This window comes from Dendrobium catenatum, unplaced genomic scaffold, assembly GCF_001605985.2.
Source record: "Dendrobium catenatum unplaced genomic scaffold, ASM160598v2 fragScaff_scaffold_845, whole genome shotgun sequence".
Classification (NCBI taxonomy): domain Eukaryota; kingdom Viridiplantae; phylum Streptophyta; class Magnoliopsida; order Asparagales; family Orchidaceae; genus Dendrobium; species Dendrobium catenatum.
Genome location: NW_021319307.1, coordinates 286428 through 301945, shown reverse-complemented (window position 1 = coordinate 301945; position 15518 = coordinate 286428). Strand labels below are relative to the sequence as shown.

Here is a 15518-nt window from a genome sequence, read left to right as displayed (position 1 = left end):
GCAAAGCTAAGCATTTTATATTATTAGCTCAACCAAATTCCTCATCCTATTACAAAAAAAAAATCAAACATACTTTAATAAAGGGTAATATTAACCACAATGGATATGAAAATACATGAAATCGCTAATCTCCCTCTTAATGAGCCATCTTTTTCTATATAAAGGTGAAGGTTTCATTAAAGAGGGCACGATTGGTAATGCTAATGATGATCGTGGAGTGCGTAAGCTCCAATTATTTCGAAGAGGTCATTGATATTTATTTGTTTTATAGATTTGTTGATACTTTGCAAGCAATACAAATATTGAAAAGATATGTGACAACTGAAAAGGATTAATGAATATTCATGTCATCAAGCGTTTATTTTATTGCGAATAAAATTTATTTTTCTTTTACCAGCAAAAGATTTATTTTGTGAAATATATGTATATGATATTATACTTCATCCTATAATGTCTTTAGTAGAGAATAGTAGAAATTATATATTTCATATTAATAGTTTATAAAGCATAACATGTTCATAACATGTCATATCCTATTTTTAACAGTTACGTTATACTACCATATCTGTCTCATGTCATAGTTGCACCCTCATGTATGTGTTCGTGCTTTATACATAAGAGAGAGAAAATATCACCATGAGTATATATGTCATATAATACCTCTAATGTTCATTTTGTCCCTCTTCCTCTGTTTAAAATTGCGCAATGAGAGGCGCGCCTTTGCGCAATTCCTCCCAAAAACGCCTCATAGCCTATGCAATTTTGGTCTTGCAAGAGGCGTACGCCTCACAGGGGCTGAGGCGTGATTTTATTGCATCTACTTTCTTATTTTCCATTATTGCTATTATTTTCCTGCTAAAACCCTTAATTTTTCATTTACGCAATTCTGTGTTCGTGAGGCTTACGCCTCAGACCGCCTCGAGGCTTACGCCTCGCCTCACGGACGAAAACCGCCTCGAGGCGCAGTTACGCAATTTTAAACCTTGCCCTCTTCCAATTACAAAATCTAAAAATAATTGGAAAGAATTGGTTAAGTTCTTCATTCTAATATCTGTGTAATATTTAGAAAATCCTAAGAGAGCTTCAAATAAAAAATATGCAAAATAAGGAAATAATAATTACATAATAATTATAAAAAATCATAAAATGTTGAGTTAGTAAAATAATTATAATAATTAACAAATTGATAAATAGTCAATAGGGATCCCACAAATCAATAAAGTGATAATATAAGAGAAAGAAAGAGGAAGAGAATATTGATAAGTGTAGATCCTATCTGAAAAACATTATGATAGCATTTCATACTCACCCTCAACCAATAAATGGATGACATTCTATGATTGCGTGATAATTTTTAAAAAAATGCCCGAAATAACTCTTTGGTGAGAATGTCGGCTAGTTATTCATATGTGATTACGAACAAAGTATAGATACAAACACTATCAAGCTTATATTTTATAGAGTGTCCATCAACTTCAATATGCCTTATATGGTCATGTTACACAAGATTGCATATAATATTGATGGTTGACTAGTTATTACAAAAGAGCCTCATATGAAAGTTTGTGAAGGTTGTTGAACCTTTAAAATAGCTCGAGGCTAATCAAGAGGGGGTGAATGGGATATTTAAAAAAAATTCTTTAAAAAATTTTTCACACACACACACAATAACCGACACACCGGATGCGGAAATAAGCAAATTACACAACAATGAAATAAATCAGATTTTTCAACCACATATATAATTGCATAAAAATAAAGTACATAAAATAATCAGAATGAACACACAAGAATTTATAGTGGTTCAATCAATCTGACATACGTCCACTCCTTTGAGACTCCCTCTCCAAGTATTACACTAAACAGTAATGACTCTCATTTTGCTCTCACAGCAAGGCGGAGAAGCTCGTACAGACGCTGTTTCACCAACCTAGTGCGGCAGAAAACCGTGACTCTTTTACAGGCAGAGAACCTCAACTCTATTCCCCCCCCCCCTCACACCAAGTGATGGTAGAGAACCACAACTCTATTTTCACCCTCTAGGTGATGGTTAAAAAATCAAGATCTTTGTTGAAGAACTTCTCTGGAACCACAGAGAATCAAGGCAGACGCTTGTACATACTAGGCAAGATTCTTGCTTAAAGCAACCTTATGAATCACCTCACAACTTCTCCCTCTCTTATCTCACAAAGCTCTCCTTCTTCTGTCCCTTAAGGCTCTCTTTCTTGAAGTCTAAACAGTCAAAGATTTTTTAATAAGAGTATTAGAAAATTTAAGTAGTGGGCTTCAAGAAACCCTAATTTTCAAGAGTTCCATCTCTGTTCGTACCGTACGATACAAGCATAGTACAGTACGATCAGTACAAAACTAATTTTGTCCAGTGGTCGTTCAAACGAATTGTTTATAACTCACAACACGTTGTACCGTACGATCATAAGAGTCAAACACTTATATTCAAATCATTAAAGATATGTATGCATTAGCTTATATTAAAATCATTAAAGATATGTATGCATGAGCTATTACTTGTGTTCAAACACAAGGTGGTTTGACCAAGTATTTCCTATTTCAGTTGGATTACATCAAGGATCAGCCTTAAGTCCATATCTTTTTGATTTAGTCATGGGTGTTCTGACTAGACATTTGCAAGAGGATGTACCTTGGTGTATGCTTTTTGCTAATGATATTCTTTTTGTCGATAAGACTAGAGAGGGAGTTGAAGGTAAACTTGAATTATGGAGGTCAACCTTACAGTCTAATGATTTTCTCTTAAGTAGATCTAAAGCTGAATATATAGAGTGTAATTTTAGTAGCAATATACCTAGTAAGGGGATTGTGACTTTGGCCGATCAAGTCATTAATAAAAGTACACGTTTTAGATATCTTGGATCTATTGTTTAGAGTAATTGTGAAACAGATGGGGATATTATCAACAGAAGTCAAGTTAGATGGTTGAGGTGGAGGAATGCTTCAGGATTGTTGTGCGATAGAAAAGTCCCCGTCAAACTTAAGGGAAAATTCTATAAGATTGTGGTGAGACCTGCAATGCTTTATGGTGTCGAATGTTGGCCATTAAAAGAGAAGCATAATACTAAGTTAAGTGTTGCAGAGATGAGGATGCTTAGCAGGATGAGTGGTTTAACCCTTAGAGAAAGGATACGAAATGAGAATTTAACTTTTAACATGACAAAATGGCGAAAAAGGATTCATGTAGCCGACCCCACATAGTGGGACAAAGGCTTGATGTTGTTGTTGTTCTTGTATCCTATTACAAGTCAAATTCTCATCTAAATCTAATAAAGAAAGGTAATTTCTAATATTTTTTAACCAAGTCTTTTTAGGTCTACCTCTACCTTTTTTAATATAAGTCAAATCTAATGCATCTACTCCTAACCAGGTCATCGGAAAGCCGCCATTTTATGTGATCAAATCATCTAAGGCGACTCTCTCTAATCTTGTCTTCCATTGGAGCTACTCCAACCTTTTCACGTATATACTCATTTTGTATCATGTCTTTAAGATTAAAGCCACTCATCCACCTAAGCATACTACACAAATTGATGAGTTCACAAAATAGTTAGAATAGCCCACAAATTGATGGATACCTATTAAGGGTCCCTTGAATCAATGAGATGGCAACAGAAGAGGAAGGAAAGAAAGACCAAGTCTTAGTGAGTGTAGGTCCAAGCTAGCGGAAATCATGCAGGCATTTCACAATGTTGAATAAGTTTTCACAATGTTGAATAAGTTCGAAGCATCTCAATTAATGAGCCAATTCTCTCATTGTCATTCATAAAATTCTACACAGCTTTGGATTCTACGTATCACCTGAAGTGCGAAATAAAAACTAAAATTCAAATCATTAAACATGGATGTATTTTCCCACTCATGTCACATATCAACAAGCCAAGCAAAAGAACATACAAGGCCTAATGGAAAGCCAGATACACGCAATTAACAGACATGACATTATCTTAGAGAGAAAATATCAAATGGTATAACATGGATATATAAAATGGCAAATATTTCCTCATTTTGAATACCTGAAACACCCATAAAATCAGAAGCTTTTGATTCCCTCTGGACAAAGACACAACCAAGGCATTTGCTGCAGACCAAAGAAATTCAATAGCAAAATAATTTATCTTGCCAAAGATCTTAAGTACAACTCAGAAAGTATAACATATCATAGAAATAGAGAAAATATAAACATACAGAATAATAGGCATCAAAAGAGAACCTTCATAAATAATTGAACTATAGCCTCATGAATAAAAAAATCTAGCTAGATATTCGGGTAGGAATTAACCTAATAATCCCAACTAGAGGAAGCTTGGCTACTGATCTCTTGGGTCGTCAAATCCAATATCAATTTGTATGAGCAAAAATAAAAAAGATAATACGTCAGGCAAAAGTTGCGAAGTAAAACAAAGTCTACATCCTGTAAACAGCAAACATTGAAAATTACAAAGGTCCAAAATGACATTTGTTGGATTACCTTGGCAACAAAACTGGGAAAAGAAGATGACATGTGATAGAGAATATCCAAATACGATACATGGTTCGATACAATCACCCCTGCTCTTTTAAACTCATCGGTTTGCTCACTGTGCTCATCCTGAACACAAATGGAATGGAAAAATATATGCATATTTAGCCCAAAACATATAGATCAATTAAGAATTAAACTTATACTTGGAAAATAAGTAATAATTCGATTTTAAATGTCAACATAAACCATCAGCATTAGCTTATTACTCATTCTTGCAAAAATCATGCCAAATTTATTTGAAGAACATAATTATTAAACCTAGAAATAGAACTAAATAGAAACAAATTTGGCAATTAAAAGAAACACAACAGAAAAAAAAAAAAAGAATGCAATTAGTTATTTCTTCTACTTAAAAAGATATGGTTCTCGAGTTGGAAACTCATGCATAAATCTTACTCATAGGCCAAGAAAGTAAGTTCATTTTAGTTCAATCCACCAAAAAGTATAGATCAAGTGAAATTCCACAACAGGTATGATTCACTTAACAACAAAGAGAATTATCTAATCAAAAACAGCACAATGACATGAAGGATGTGCATTAGATCATGGTAATAAGACTAGAAATGCTATACCAAATGAAAATGATCATGCTGCATTTTTCTCTGTGATGAACCTATGGATGTTGAAGAAGCTTTAACAAATGAATTTTGGTCGATACCTCTGCCATAGGAATTGAATCAATTCATTAGGGATGATCATTGAGAGTTAATTCCATGACCTACGGTATGAAGTGTTATAGGAAGAATATGAATATTTCAGAATAAACTCAATGATATAAATATAGTAAGTTAGGAATAAAGCCACAATTTTAGCAAAAGGTCTTAGTGAGATAGAGAGTATAGATCTTGAGGAGACCTTTATACATATAGCTTATCTCGAAGCCTTACATTGCTACTATCTTTTGTGTGCTTTAGGGGCTTTAGACTTTGTCAAATGGAGGTTAACTATACTTTTCTAAATGGCATTTCTTAGGATGACAAGTTCGTGAAATAACCCCTTGGATTTGAAAATGTAAATCATTTGGATCACATCTTTAAACTTAGAAATGTAAATCAAGTAAGCACAATAAGCATGGTTTGATAAAATGAGAACCTTTTTCGCTGAAGCATACTTGTAAGGGGATTGTAAATTTTAGCTAAGTTTTGAAAATACTAATTCTCGCATGCTTGTTTTCCAGATTTATGTAGATGATATTTTTGTAGGCTCCACTTATGAAACATCGTGTATCAAGTTTTCTCAAAGTATATAGGCAATTTTTTTTTAATGAGAATGAAAGGATAACTTATCTTTTTCTTATGCTTTCTAGACAAGAGGAAGAACTTTCCTAAGTCAAACCAAATAAATTTATGAAACTATTAAGAAATTTGACATCAAGATATTCAAGGCTGCAAGAAATTATGAGCCAATCCATTTAGCAAGAAGAATCCCAAAGAAAAATCTGTGATGTTAAGCAGTATGGGAGCATGATAGCCTCTTTATTATACCTTAGCGAGCTGACCTGACATTATTTTCAATGTTTGTTTGTGAGCTCGTTTCCAAACAGATCTAATAAAGTTTCATTTGATTGCAATTAAGCACATATTTACGTATCTTATGGTTACACTTGGTTAAGTTGTTTACTATCCGAAGCATGATATTTCATTTGATCTTGTTGGGTTTTTTTTTTCAATTGACTTTGTTGGTTGCAAAGTAAATAGGAAGAGCATATCACAAATTTATTAATTTATTGGATATTCCCTTATCTTTTAGTCTAGTAAGGGGTTGTTTGGTTGGAGGAAAAGTGAATACAAAGCATAATGAATGCTTTGCTTCATCACTTTTGGTGTTTGGTTGGTCATGAAGTGAAGTGAAGTAAATTCCTAATGTATTCGTAACTCACCGCGTTAATTCATTTTCCATGTAAAGCAAACTTGCTCAAAACCAAGCGAAAAAAAGAATTCCGCGGGCGAGATAGAGCAGCCGGTGGGAACACATTTTTGTTTCTTCCTCCTCTGACGGGAACCATCTTCAAGGTACCCAAGAGTGGAGAGCTCAGCCTCTATTGCCTTCCGCACATGAAATCACGCCACGCCACCCATAGATTTTCTTCGCACAAGCATTTGGTTTGTATCCATATCCCTCTCCCTCCTCTCAATCCGCTCAAAGGCAAGTAATTTTGAAACGACGATGTTGTAACTCATCATTCGTCTTGTCGTAGCCGGCGGTTCTTGCTTATTCGGCTGTGACAACATTGGCTTATTCGAGAAGGATGCGGAGATCCGGAATGGGCCCGGGAAGTATACGATGAGAGGTAGATGATTGGGTGGGGAAGATGCGGATAATCTGCGTTGTTTGCAAGAGTGCTCCAATTGTTCTCTTCTGCTCAAGGTACCCAAGATGTTCCAATATCTTTTGAACCATTTTGTTGTGGACTATATTGTTTTAATTTTCTTGGCTATTCGTTCATAATTTTCTAGGCCGGCGAGAACACATTTTTGTTTTCGGGAGGATTTTTTGGACTATTAAGCTTACGCATTGCTACAGATGCCATTTTCATCTTCTCACATCTCACCATTTACTTGTAATTCAAAAATTGTTTCTTATTCTAATTGTTATTTAGTGAATTTTAGCAATGAAGAGTAAAAGATCAAGAGCTGAAAATCATCTATCCCAAGGAGAGGATTGAAAATGAGGAAGCCTATGACCAATATTGGATATCACTGATTAAGGATACAAAACTGTCACTACAAGAAAATCACTCCTAAAATTTTTCTTGATACGATTCTTCAGTTTATCATTCCTCTCACACATCCATACCATTTGAAATTTCTCTTCATCATTTTTTGCAAATCTTCATGTTAATGCACAGAGCATAGTAACCACTCTCTCTCTTTATATGCAATTGCCAAGTCAAGATAACAACCAATAACTTTCAAAAGAATTTGCATATCACAAAAAATAGTTTCAACCACATGTTGCCTTAGTATGATTGGACGAATGCAAAATCTATCATTTGAAACATACTTATGCGTCTTGGAAGTAAAAACAACAAAATAGATAGAAGAAAAAAGTAAGAATACAAATATGGGGGCTGAGTTTTTATTGCCTCTTCAATAATAACGAAAGATATAATTGATCTACAATTCGAGAGGTAGATCGGCTCTCCCACAACCCTAGCCGACACTAGGAATCTCACACACAACCTTAGAAAATAAACTCAGCTTACATCTCCCACTAACCCTAAACAAAACACACCCTTAAATAGCCCTCAAACACAATAAGCACAATTGAAACCTTCCTAGACACAATTAGAAAACATTCCTAAATAATTAAAACCTTCTTAAACAGCATAAACATAATTAGGAAACTTTAATAAAAAGCTTCCCCTTGATTCCACCTCCTTACATAGTGAAAAATAGCTATCCTGGGCCCCATAAGGGGGGCCGAAATCTACCCTTCTGCTACCCTGGTTCCGCCCAGCCAAAGGGCTAGTTTGACTAGGGCTGGGCCGGTCAGTTGGGCTAATCTGGGCCAGACCACGAAATCTACCCTTCTGCTACCCTGGTTCCGCCCAACCAAAGGGCTAGTTTGACTAGGGCTGGGCCGATCAGTTGGGCTAACCTGGGCCGGTCTGGCTACGATGGCCAATTATACCTCAAGTAAATGGACTTGTAACATACCTCAAGTAAAGGGACTTGTAACAAATGCTCATGTTATCCAAAATATGCTTTGTTGTAATATCATTTCTAAAGCCAATTATAGAATGAACAATACACCACACACATCACCACTCACCTACTTTTGTATAGCTCAATGAGAATTTAATATTACAAACACTCTCATTCTCTATTAAGCATCTGACTTCTATCCATAATACTAACATTAAAGGGAAAATGGCCAAAATGGTTTCTTGACTCTTCATGGAAGACCAAAATAGTCCACAATTATATTAAAGGATCATTTTGGTCCCTCAACTCTTTAAAGAGGAGCCAAAATAGTCCCACCATGGGACTCTATTTTGATTCCTCTTTGAAAACTTGAGGGACAAAAATGATACTTTAATATAATTAGGGATCATTTTTGTCCTTCATAAAAAATTAAGGGACCATTTTGGTCCTTTTCTCTAACATTATAGATCAACCAACTTTGACTATTAGTGATATCATTGCATTTATCTTGAAATTAAAATTCACCATATTATATCAATTAGCCAAACCACATTCACGTCTTTTCTCCAATCATTCATTCCATATTATTTATATTGAAAGACTGAGCATTAGGGACATCAATGGTAGTGTTGAAGAAGGCGAAGAAATAGCTCCACCACCTCCTCCACAAGAACAACATTAGCATGCTTGTTCTCAAGATTCTTAGACGAAATATTTTCCTATAAAATTTAAAATTAAGAAAAATATTTCACCAGAAGATGAAAGGTGGCAGCAATAATAATAATGATGTGATGCAAATCATACATGGTTCTAGGGCAAAATTATTTATGTCAGAGATTTATGATATCGCCCATCATGACCATCATATTAATGACTAACCAGAGCATACTCTTATTTTTTATTAACAATATGAATTTGTATCCCTTTTGTAATGTCAAAAAGTAGATCCATCATGTTATCAATTGTTAAAACTTATTTTACATATGTCAGATCAATGTGAGGAGGGTGCTCACGTGTCTATATCTATCTACTACTTCAGTGTTCACTTGCTACTTGTTCTAGCTAGTTTGTCCTAATATACTATTTATAAGTTTTCACTTAATTATTTCTATAAGCGTACCTAAATTTGAACATCATAATTTTCACTTAATATTAACATCTATGCATAAACTAAAGACTTTACTATCAAACCAAAATGATTGTAAAACCAAAGTATATTTGTCATCATAAAAAATGAGAAGACTGAGAACCACATGAGCTTAAGCATCAATTAGACTTTCGATAATCACAAACATAATTTGATCAAGGGCAATACTTCTGTATTTGAGTAAAGGTGCAAATCAGTTTTGTTCAACAAGAGTTTCGTAAAAATATAATCAAATGCTAAAAAAATCCATGATTCAAATTGAAGCTAATGACAAATCAGCTTGAATGTATAGAATCTGTCATGCCATAAATTCAAGCATCAACAAAAACTTAATTTAATCTTCTTTTATTATTTTATTCATGAATGAGGAAAGGACCAAAATGGTCCATCAATTCTTCGTGAGGGGCCAAAATGGTCCACAACTATTTTGAGGGATCAATTTGTCCCTCAACTCCTCCAAATAGGACTTTTTATTTTGTCGTCAATTTTAAATGAAAAAGTGAGATGGTCACGAGGGTATTATCGGAATAAACTAAGAATGTTCTAAGAGATAGTCCCACAGCGCAGAGCAACATATTAGTGAATCCTCAAGGTACAGTCAAGCCCTTCTTCGACCCAAGCAACCAAGCAACTAAACCTAGGGGTAAATCTAGCATCCTGCATAGCAGAGTAGCATCTCGCAGTGCAGACCAGCGGCATGCAACACACAACCTCCACTTCGGCTACGACCCCCAGTGTCTCACAACGCATCGCGTCGATTCCATAGTCCTGCAACGGCGATCGCATCTCGCAGGATCGATCGCATCAATCCTGCAGCACATCCCCAAAGAAGTAATTGTGTCGATCCCTAGCGTTCCGTCGATCGCAGTCAATCCCAACATCCGTCAAGGACTTAGCATGGATTCTCCCTTGTTTAACTCACATAATAGGATTTGAGCCCCTCGTAAATCTCACGGCAGAATAAATCATTTGTTTGTCTAACTTTGCCATAAATCTCGGTTTTACTAAATCATGTAGTTCAGCGGATTTATGGGATTTGGCCAAAAAAGAGCTTGAAAGGGAGAAAGTTACCTTTACAGCGAGCGAGCTCTAGTGTTTGCTTCCAATCAAAATGTCATAACTTACGATCCGCCGGAAAGGGAATCTCATCGAAGGAGCGAAGTCGAACAGCAACGAAGGAGCTGAAGAAGCGACTCGTAGAATTCTTAAGTGATTAGTAAGATAATTTATAATTAAAGCTAACTAAAAATACTTAAATAATTAATTAAATTGTTAGTGGGATTATTAGTTAAATAATTAGTTATTTCAAAATAATTAGAATGATTAAATATAATTTCAAATAAAATAATTACTTAATAACATTATAAATAATACTTAGATAATTAATTAGTATAACAATATTTAAATGATTAAAGAGATAAATAAAAATATAATGAGTAATTAAAACTAATTAAATAATATTTTAAAATTAATTAAAGCATTAGTAAGAGTATTAGTTAAATAATTATTTATTTAAAAAAGTAACTTATTAATTTGAGAATTATTAATATAACTATATATCAAATGCTTATTAAACTTACACATATACAAGTAATTTAATAAATAACACTATAACTGGTAATTAAATTATTTACTAATTAAGCAATTTTCTAATTAAATTATGTATCATTAAAATTTAACAATAATCCTGCTAAAGTTAAATCCTACTTTTTCCAAACAACCCCTAAGAGTTGACGAGACGAGTATATTGAAACTAAACTTTTTGAAATTATTAAAACTAAAAATAGTTATAATTTTTTATTAAAGAAAAGTTTAATAAAATTTTTCAAAAAAATATAATCCCTAAAAATTTACATTTACATTTATTAAATATTTTGATTAAAAAAGACCAAATTATCCTCATATTTAACACCATCAAATCTACCATTAGATGGAAGGACCAAAAAAAGGTCCCCTTTGGAGGAGTTGAGGGACCAAATTGGTCCCTCAAAATAGTTGGGGATCATTTTGATCCCTCACAAAGAGTTGAAGGACCATTTTGATCCTTTTCTCATTCATGAATTATTATGCTAAAAGTATGGATAAATTTTAGAATGACTTGCACACATATAATTAAAATCAAATCATTACATTATATTAGTAAATAAATAAAAAATTTGCCAATTCACATTGTATGATATTAATCATAACGTATTATTTGCCAAAATTCAAATCATAGCACAACCTATTAAATGATAATCAATTGCATTAATTAGAGCAATATATGGTACATATTGTAAGATGACAATCATAATGTACCACCTTCGTGACTTGCTCTAAAATGAACAAATCATAATGTATGATTCATGATCGGCAATGTGATCACCCAGTAATTTGAAATTTGAAATTATTATATGTATTGATGACTGATAGATTGTGCATTAATATATGTTTTGAAAAACAGCCCTCAAGAGAAAATAACAAAAAGAAAAAAAAAACTAAGGCTAGTTTCACTCCCAAGTCATTTCTCTTTCTAAAGTTTTATTCCTCCACTTGCAAATCTAACTCTGTGAGGTTTGTGTACTAATGAAAGAGAGATCAAAATCTCAAAGTATTCACCTTCTCCAAAAGAAGATTAATAATATTTTGTGCAAGAGTGGTCAGTTCCACACCTTGATGATAGGGTATTGCAACCTAGTGATTTGTGCTAATAGTGCCAAGCTTCTCTCCTTTGAGCTAAAACATTGGGTGACTTCATTGCCCTTCAAAATGTGTTTGTTGAGAGGCTTCTCCACCTACAGATGCAAAAGAGAATAAGTGAAACTCTTTAGAGGAGGATTAGGGGAGTGGATGTAAGGCTTCAAGTGGTTGAATCACTATATTTTAATTTGCATCCTTTATATTTTTCACACTTTATTTATAGTTATTTATCATATTGCATTCATTCCTAAATTGTTGTGCAATCAAAGAAAGGTTTTAATATTATTTCTAAAATAATCCAATTCACCATCCCTTTAAGTTCATGTCATTATATTCTTTTTTACTGCGCATCTTGTCCTATATCGCATTAATAAACCCTAGACCCTTAACTGACATACACCAAATAAAACCTGTCAAGGTATGGTAATCATTCAAGCAATAATCTCATAGTTAGGATTATCCTCACACAGCACTAGCTCTTCCGATTGATGCATCAAATAGTTAATCACCAATAACATGTGACGTAGCATGTGGCGAAGAGAAGGTTTGCCTGTGCCAAAATGAGAGATGAATTAAAATGATGCAGACAAGAATACAAAGAATGAAAAAATGAGAATTATGTAGATAGGAAGTGGGAATGATAGGATAATAGATGGTAAGAAGCATGAGAAAAAGTTCTTCCTACACATATTCAATCATGGTGATCATTAGAAGTGGTAACAAGGTGTCAAAACAAGATTGGATTTTTTTTTTTTTTTTTTTTTTTTTTTGCTTGGATAATTTGAACTATATATACCCCCAAGTGTCATCGATAAGCAGCAGTGATAAAATCAACCATATGCCCTCTTTTCCAGCATGCTCTTCATCTTTTTTTGTTCTCCAGATCAGGACAATAATCTTAGAAAGTAGTAGGTTGCATTTAGGTGCCTGGCCGATCAAGGACATTAGTGGATTGATACTGCACTGCCTAAAATTCATCAAGGCAATTTGTACATCCATAAGCACCAATATCAAAACGTTTTATCACAATTTACTCCTAGCATAAGTTTCCATAAGTTGTTCCACTACTTACCCATTCTTAAACACCTATATTTCCGTATCTAGATGTAAGAAAGGACTCATAACTAACACCATAGTCTACTCTGCCCTTTGTAGCAAGTTTGTCCACAATGCACAGAATTGATCAAAGATCGAAATTTTTGCAAATGTTCAATAAGTACACAGCAGATAGGTGCAAACTATTTCACAGCTAAATATTCGGGAAGACTTGATAGGAAAATCATACTTCTCATGGCATGACAGCACTAGTTTGCCTCCGTATTCTGCATGGTAACTTTAATTCATACTTGGATTCAATTTTAGTAGGATTTATTAAATCCTGTAAATTCGGATTTAGTAAATCCTAGGCTCATAAATCCTGAATTGTGTTTGGTATGACAACTTTTAAAAAATGTTAAATCTAAAGAAGTTTGACAACATATTATAGGATTTAAAACAGTTGGATAATTAAAATTGAAGGAGTAATATGAAGCCACTTAATTCGCTTCCGCGTCAAGTTATAAATTTATTTGTTCTTTATCATATATTATATAATAATTATTCTATTTAAAATTATATTTAATCCTACTAATTATTTTGAAATAACTAATTATTTAACTAATAATCCTACTAATTATTTAATTAATAATTTAATTACTATTTTATTAGTTTTAATTATAAATTTTATTAATAATTATCTCATTAATCAATTAAGAATTTTGTTGTTCATTAATTATTTCTATTATTAATTATATGTTTAATAATGTATATTTTAAATTATATTAATTAAGATAATTATACTAATTTTTAATTACTAATTATAGTACTAACTATTTAATTAAGTTAAATTAGATAATTAATTTATACACTAATTATACTATTAATTATTTAATTACTTAGTTATTAATATTTTAAATTATATTAATTAAGTTAACCAGTAATGGCTGAGGCGTCTAGGGTTTGCTTTTAATCTTCTCTTGTTCGTCCTTGCTATTCGGCTTCGTTGCTTCGCAAGAGGTGTAGAGATTGCACAAGTTGCTTAATTCGGCTCCTTCGCTCCTTCGACGACATTTACTTCCTGTCGGATTGGACATTACAACATTTTGATCTAAAGCAACGACGGGAGCTCTCTCGCTCGCTGTGAAGGTAACATTCTCCCTTTCGCGCGCTTCTTCGGCCAAATTTCATAAATCCGAGTAGAAATGGGATTTGAACTTACAAGGATTTACCAAATTTACGGCGTAAATCCGCAAATCCTAGATTTACGATTTGCCGGATTTACAGTGTCCCGATTTGCGTTTGGCTAGATTTACCGTAAATCCTACTTAAAACGGCGAATAAATTCAATACCAAACACCCCCTAAGAGTCTGAGATTTGAATACCTTAATCATCTGTCTCAATGATACAATACTACATTTCCAAGAAAAATCAAGCAGTTCAAAGCTAAAGAACTTAAAATGTTGTAGTAACAATCCAAAGTTCATAAGCATATCAATTTACAAAACTAAACAATATATATTACTGGAAAACCTTCAGTGAACAATAAAACAAACAAGCTCCTTCGAAACAATACCTCAGACAAGTACAATCGAGTCTCTTCGATCCAGTAAAATCCGAAGTTAAATAGCATGGCCCTCGACAAAAATCTCCCACATCGCACCACAACATCCCTCCTCCACCCGGTCATGTGGGCGTAGTCTTCCTGTTCGTCATTCCGATTCGGAGCCAAGAAGAGCGTGCAGAACCTACAGATCACATAGTATAGCACTAGGATGAAGATCCCCACCGCAAGTCGGATAGGAACGAGCGTCACCACCGCTATCCCGAGCAGGACCTTCTCCACCGTCGGCAGCTCCCCTCGTCCCATGATACCGTACGCATCCTTCCGCACGAAGGCACCATACTTCTTCTCCATCGCATTAAGACTCTCAGAGACAACGCAGGCCGCCGGCTGTGATTCTGACGCGGAGGATTTTGATTTGAGCAGCGGCTGCTCGGCTTTCCCTGACTGGTCTAGTCCGACGCAGCCAGAGCTGGGCGAGTCATCGTTCAAACAGAGGGATCCATTGTTACTGGCCATTTCCATTAGCTCCGTAGAAATTCGAGAAAATCTGAGAAAAACCCTATCGCTAGCACTGAAAGTCGATCATTGCAGGTAACGAAGCAAAAAGAAAGTTGAGAGCGAGACAGAACCGTGTATAAAGTACTCGTGATGTCACCCTAAGGCGCAGGTGGAAATGGGACGGCTCACCGCGTAAGTCAATCCATGAAACTCCAAAACAATTACACGCAAAAATGTATATTTAAATTTTATTACTTACGAGCCTAATAATTAAATTTTTAAATAACATCATATTCAATCTCCTCTTCTCTCTTTTTCTTCAATTTCACATTTAAAAAAAAAAAAACTTTCTCTCAAACTTTCATTCATTGTTGGATGCCTTGTCGTCCTCA

The 15518-nt window shown here is 34.1% G+C and overlaps 1 protein-coding gene across 4 annotated transcripts in view; it reads right to left on the bottom strand.

Annotated features, from left to right (window-relative positions):
• The window catches only part of LOC110101209 (lysophospholipid acyltransferase LPEAT1), a 90793-nt gene extending 75476 nt beyond the window's left edge, over positions 1-15317 (bottom strand). The window contains exons 1-5 of one of the 4 annotated variants that reach the window (XM_028696789.1): positions 14638-15317; positions 11998-12120; positions 4499-4618; positions 4310-4347; positions 4044-4108 (exon numbers count right to left, since the gene is read on the bottom strand). In XM_028696789.1, coding sequence (XP_028552622.1) covers positions 4044-4108; positions 4310-4347; positions 4499-4618; positions 11998-12120; positions 14638-15150 — 859 coding nt within the window. In that variant the 5' untranslated portion in view covers positions 15151-15317. The remainder of the gene's footprint in view (positions 1-4043; positions 4109-4309; positions 4348-4498; positions 4619-11997; positions 12121-14637) is intronic. The other 3 variants (XM_028696788.1, XM_028696787.1, XM_020829008.2) reach the window with 3 other exon arrangements.
• Positions 15318-15518: the final 201 nt, after the last annotated feature.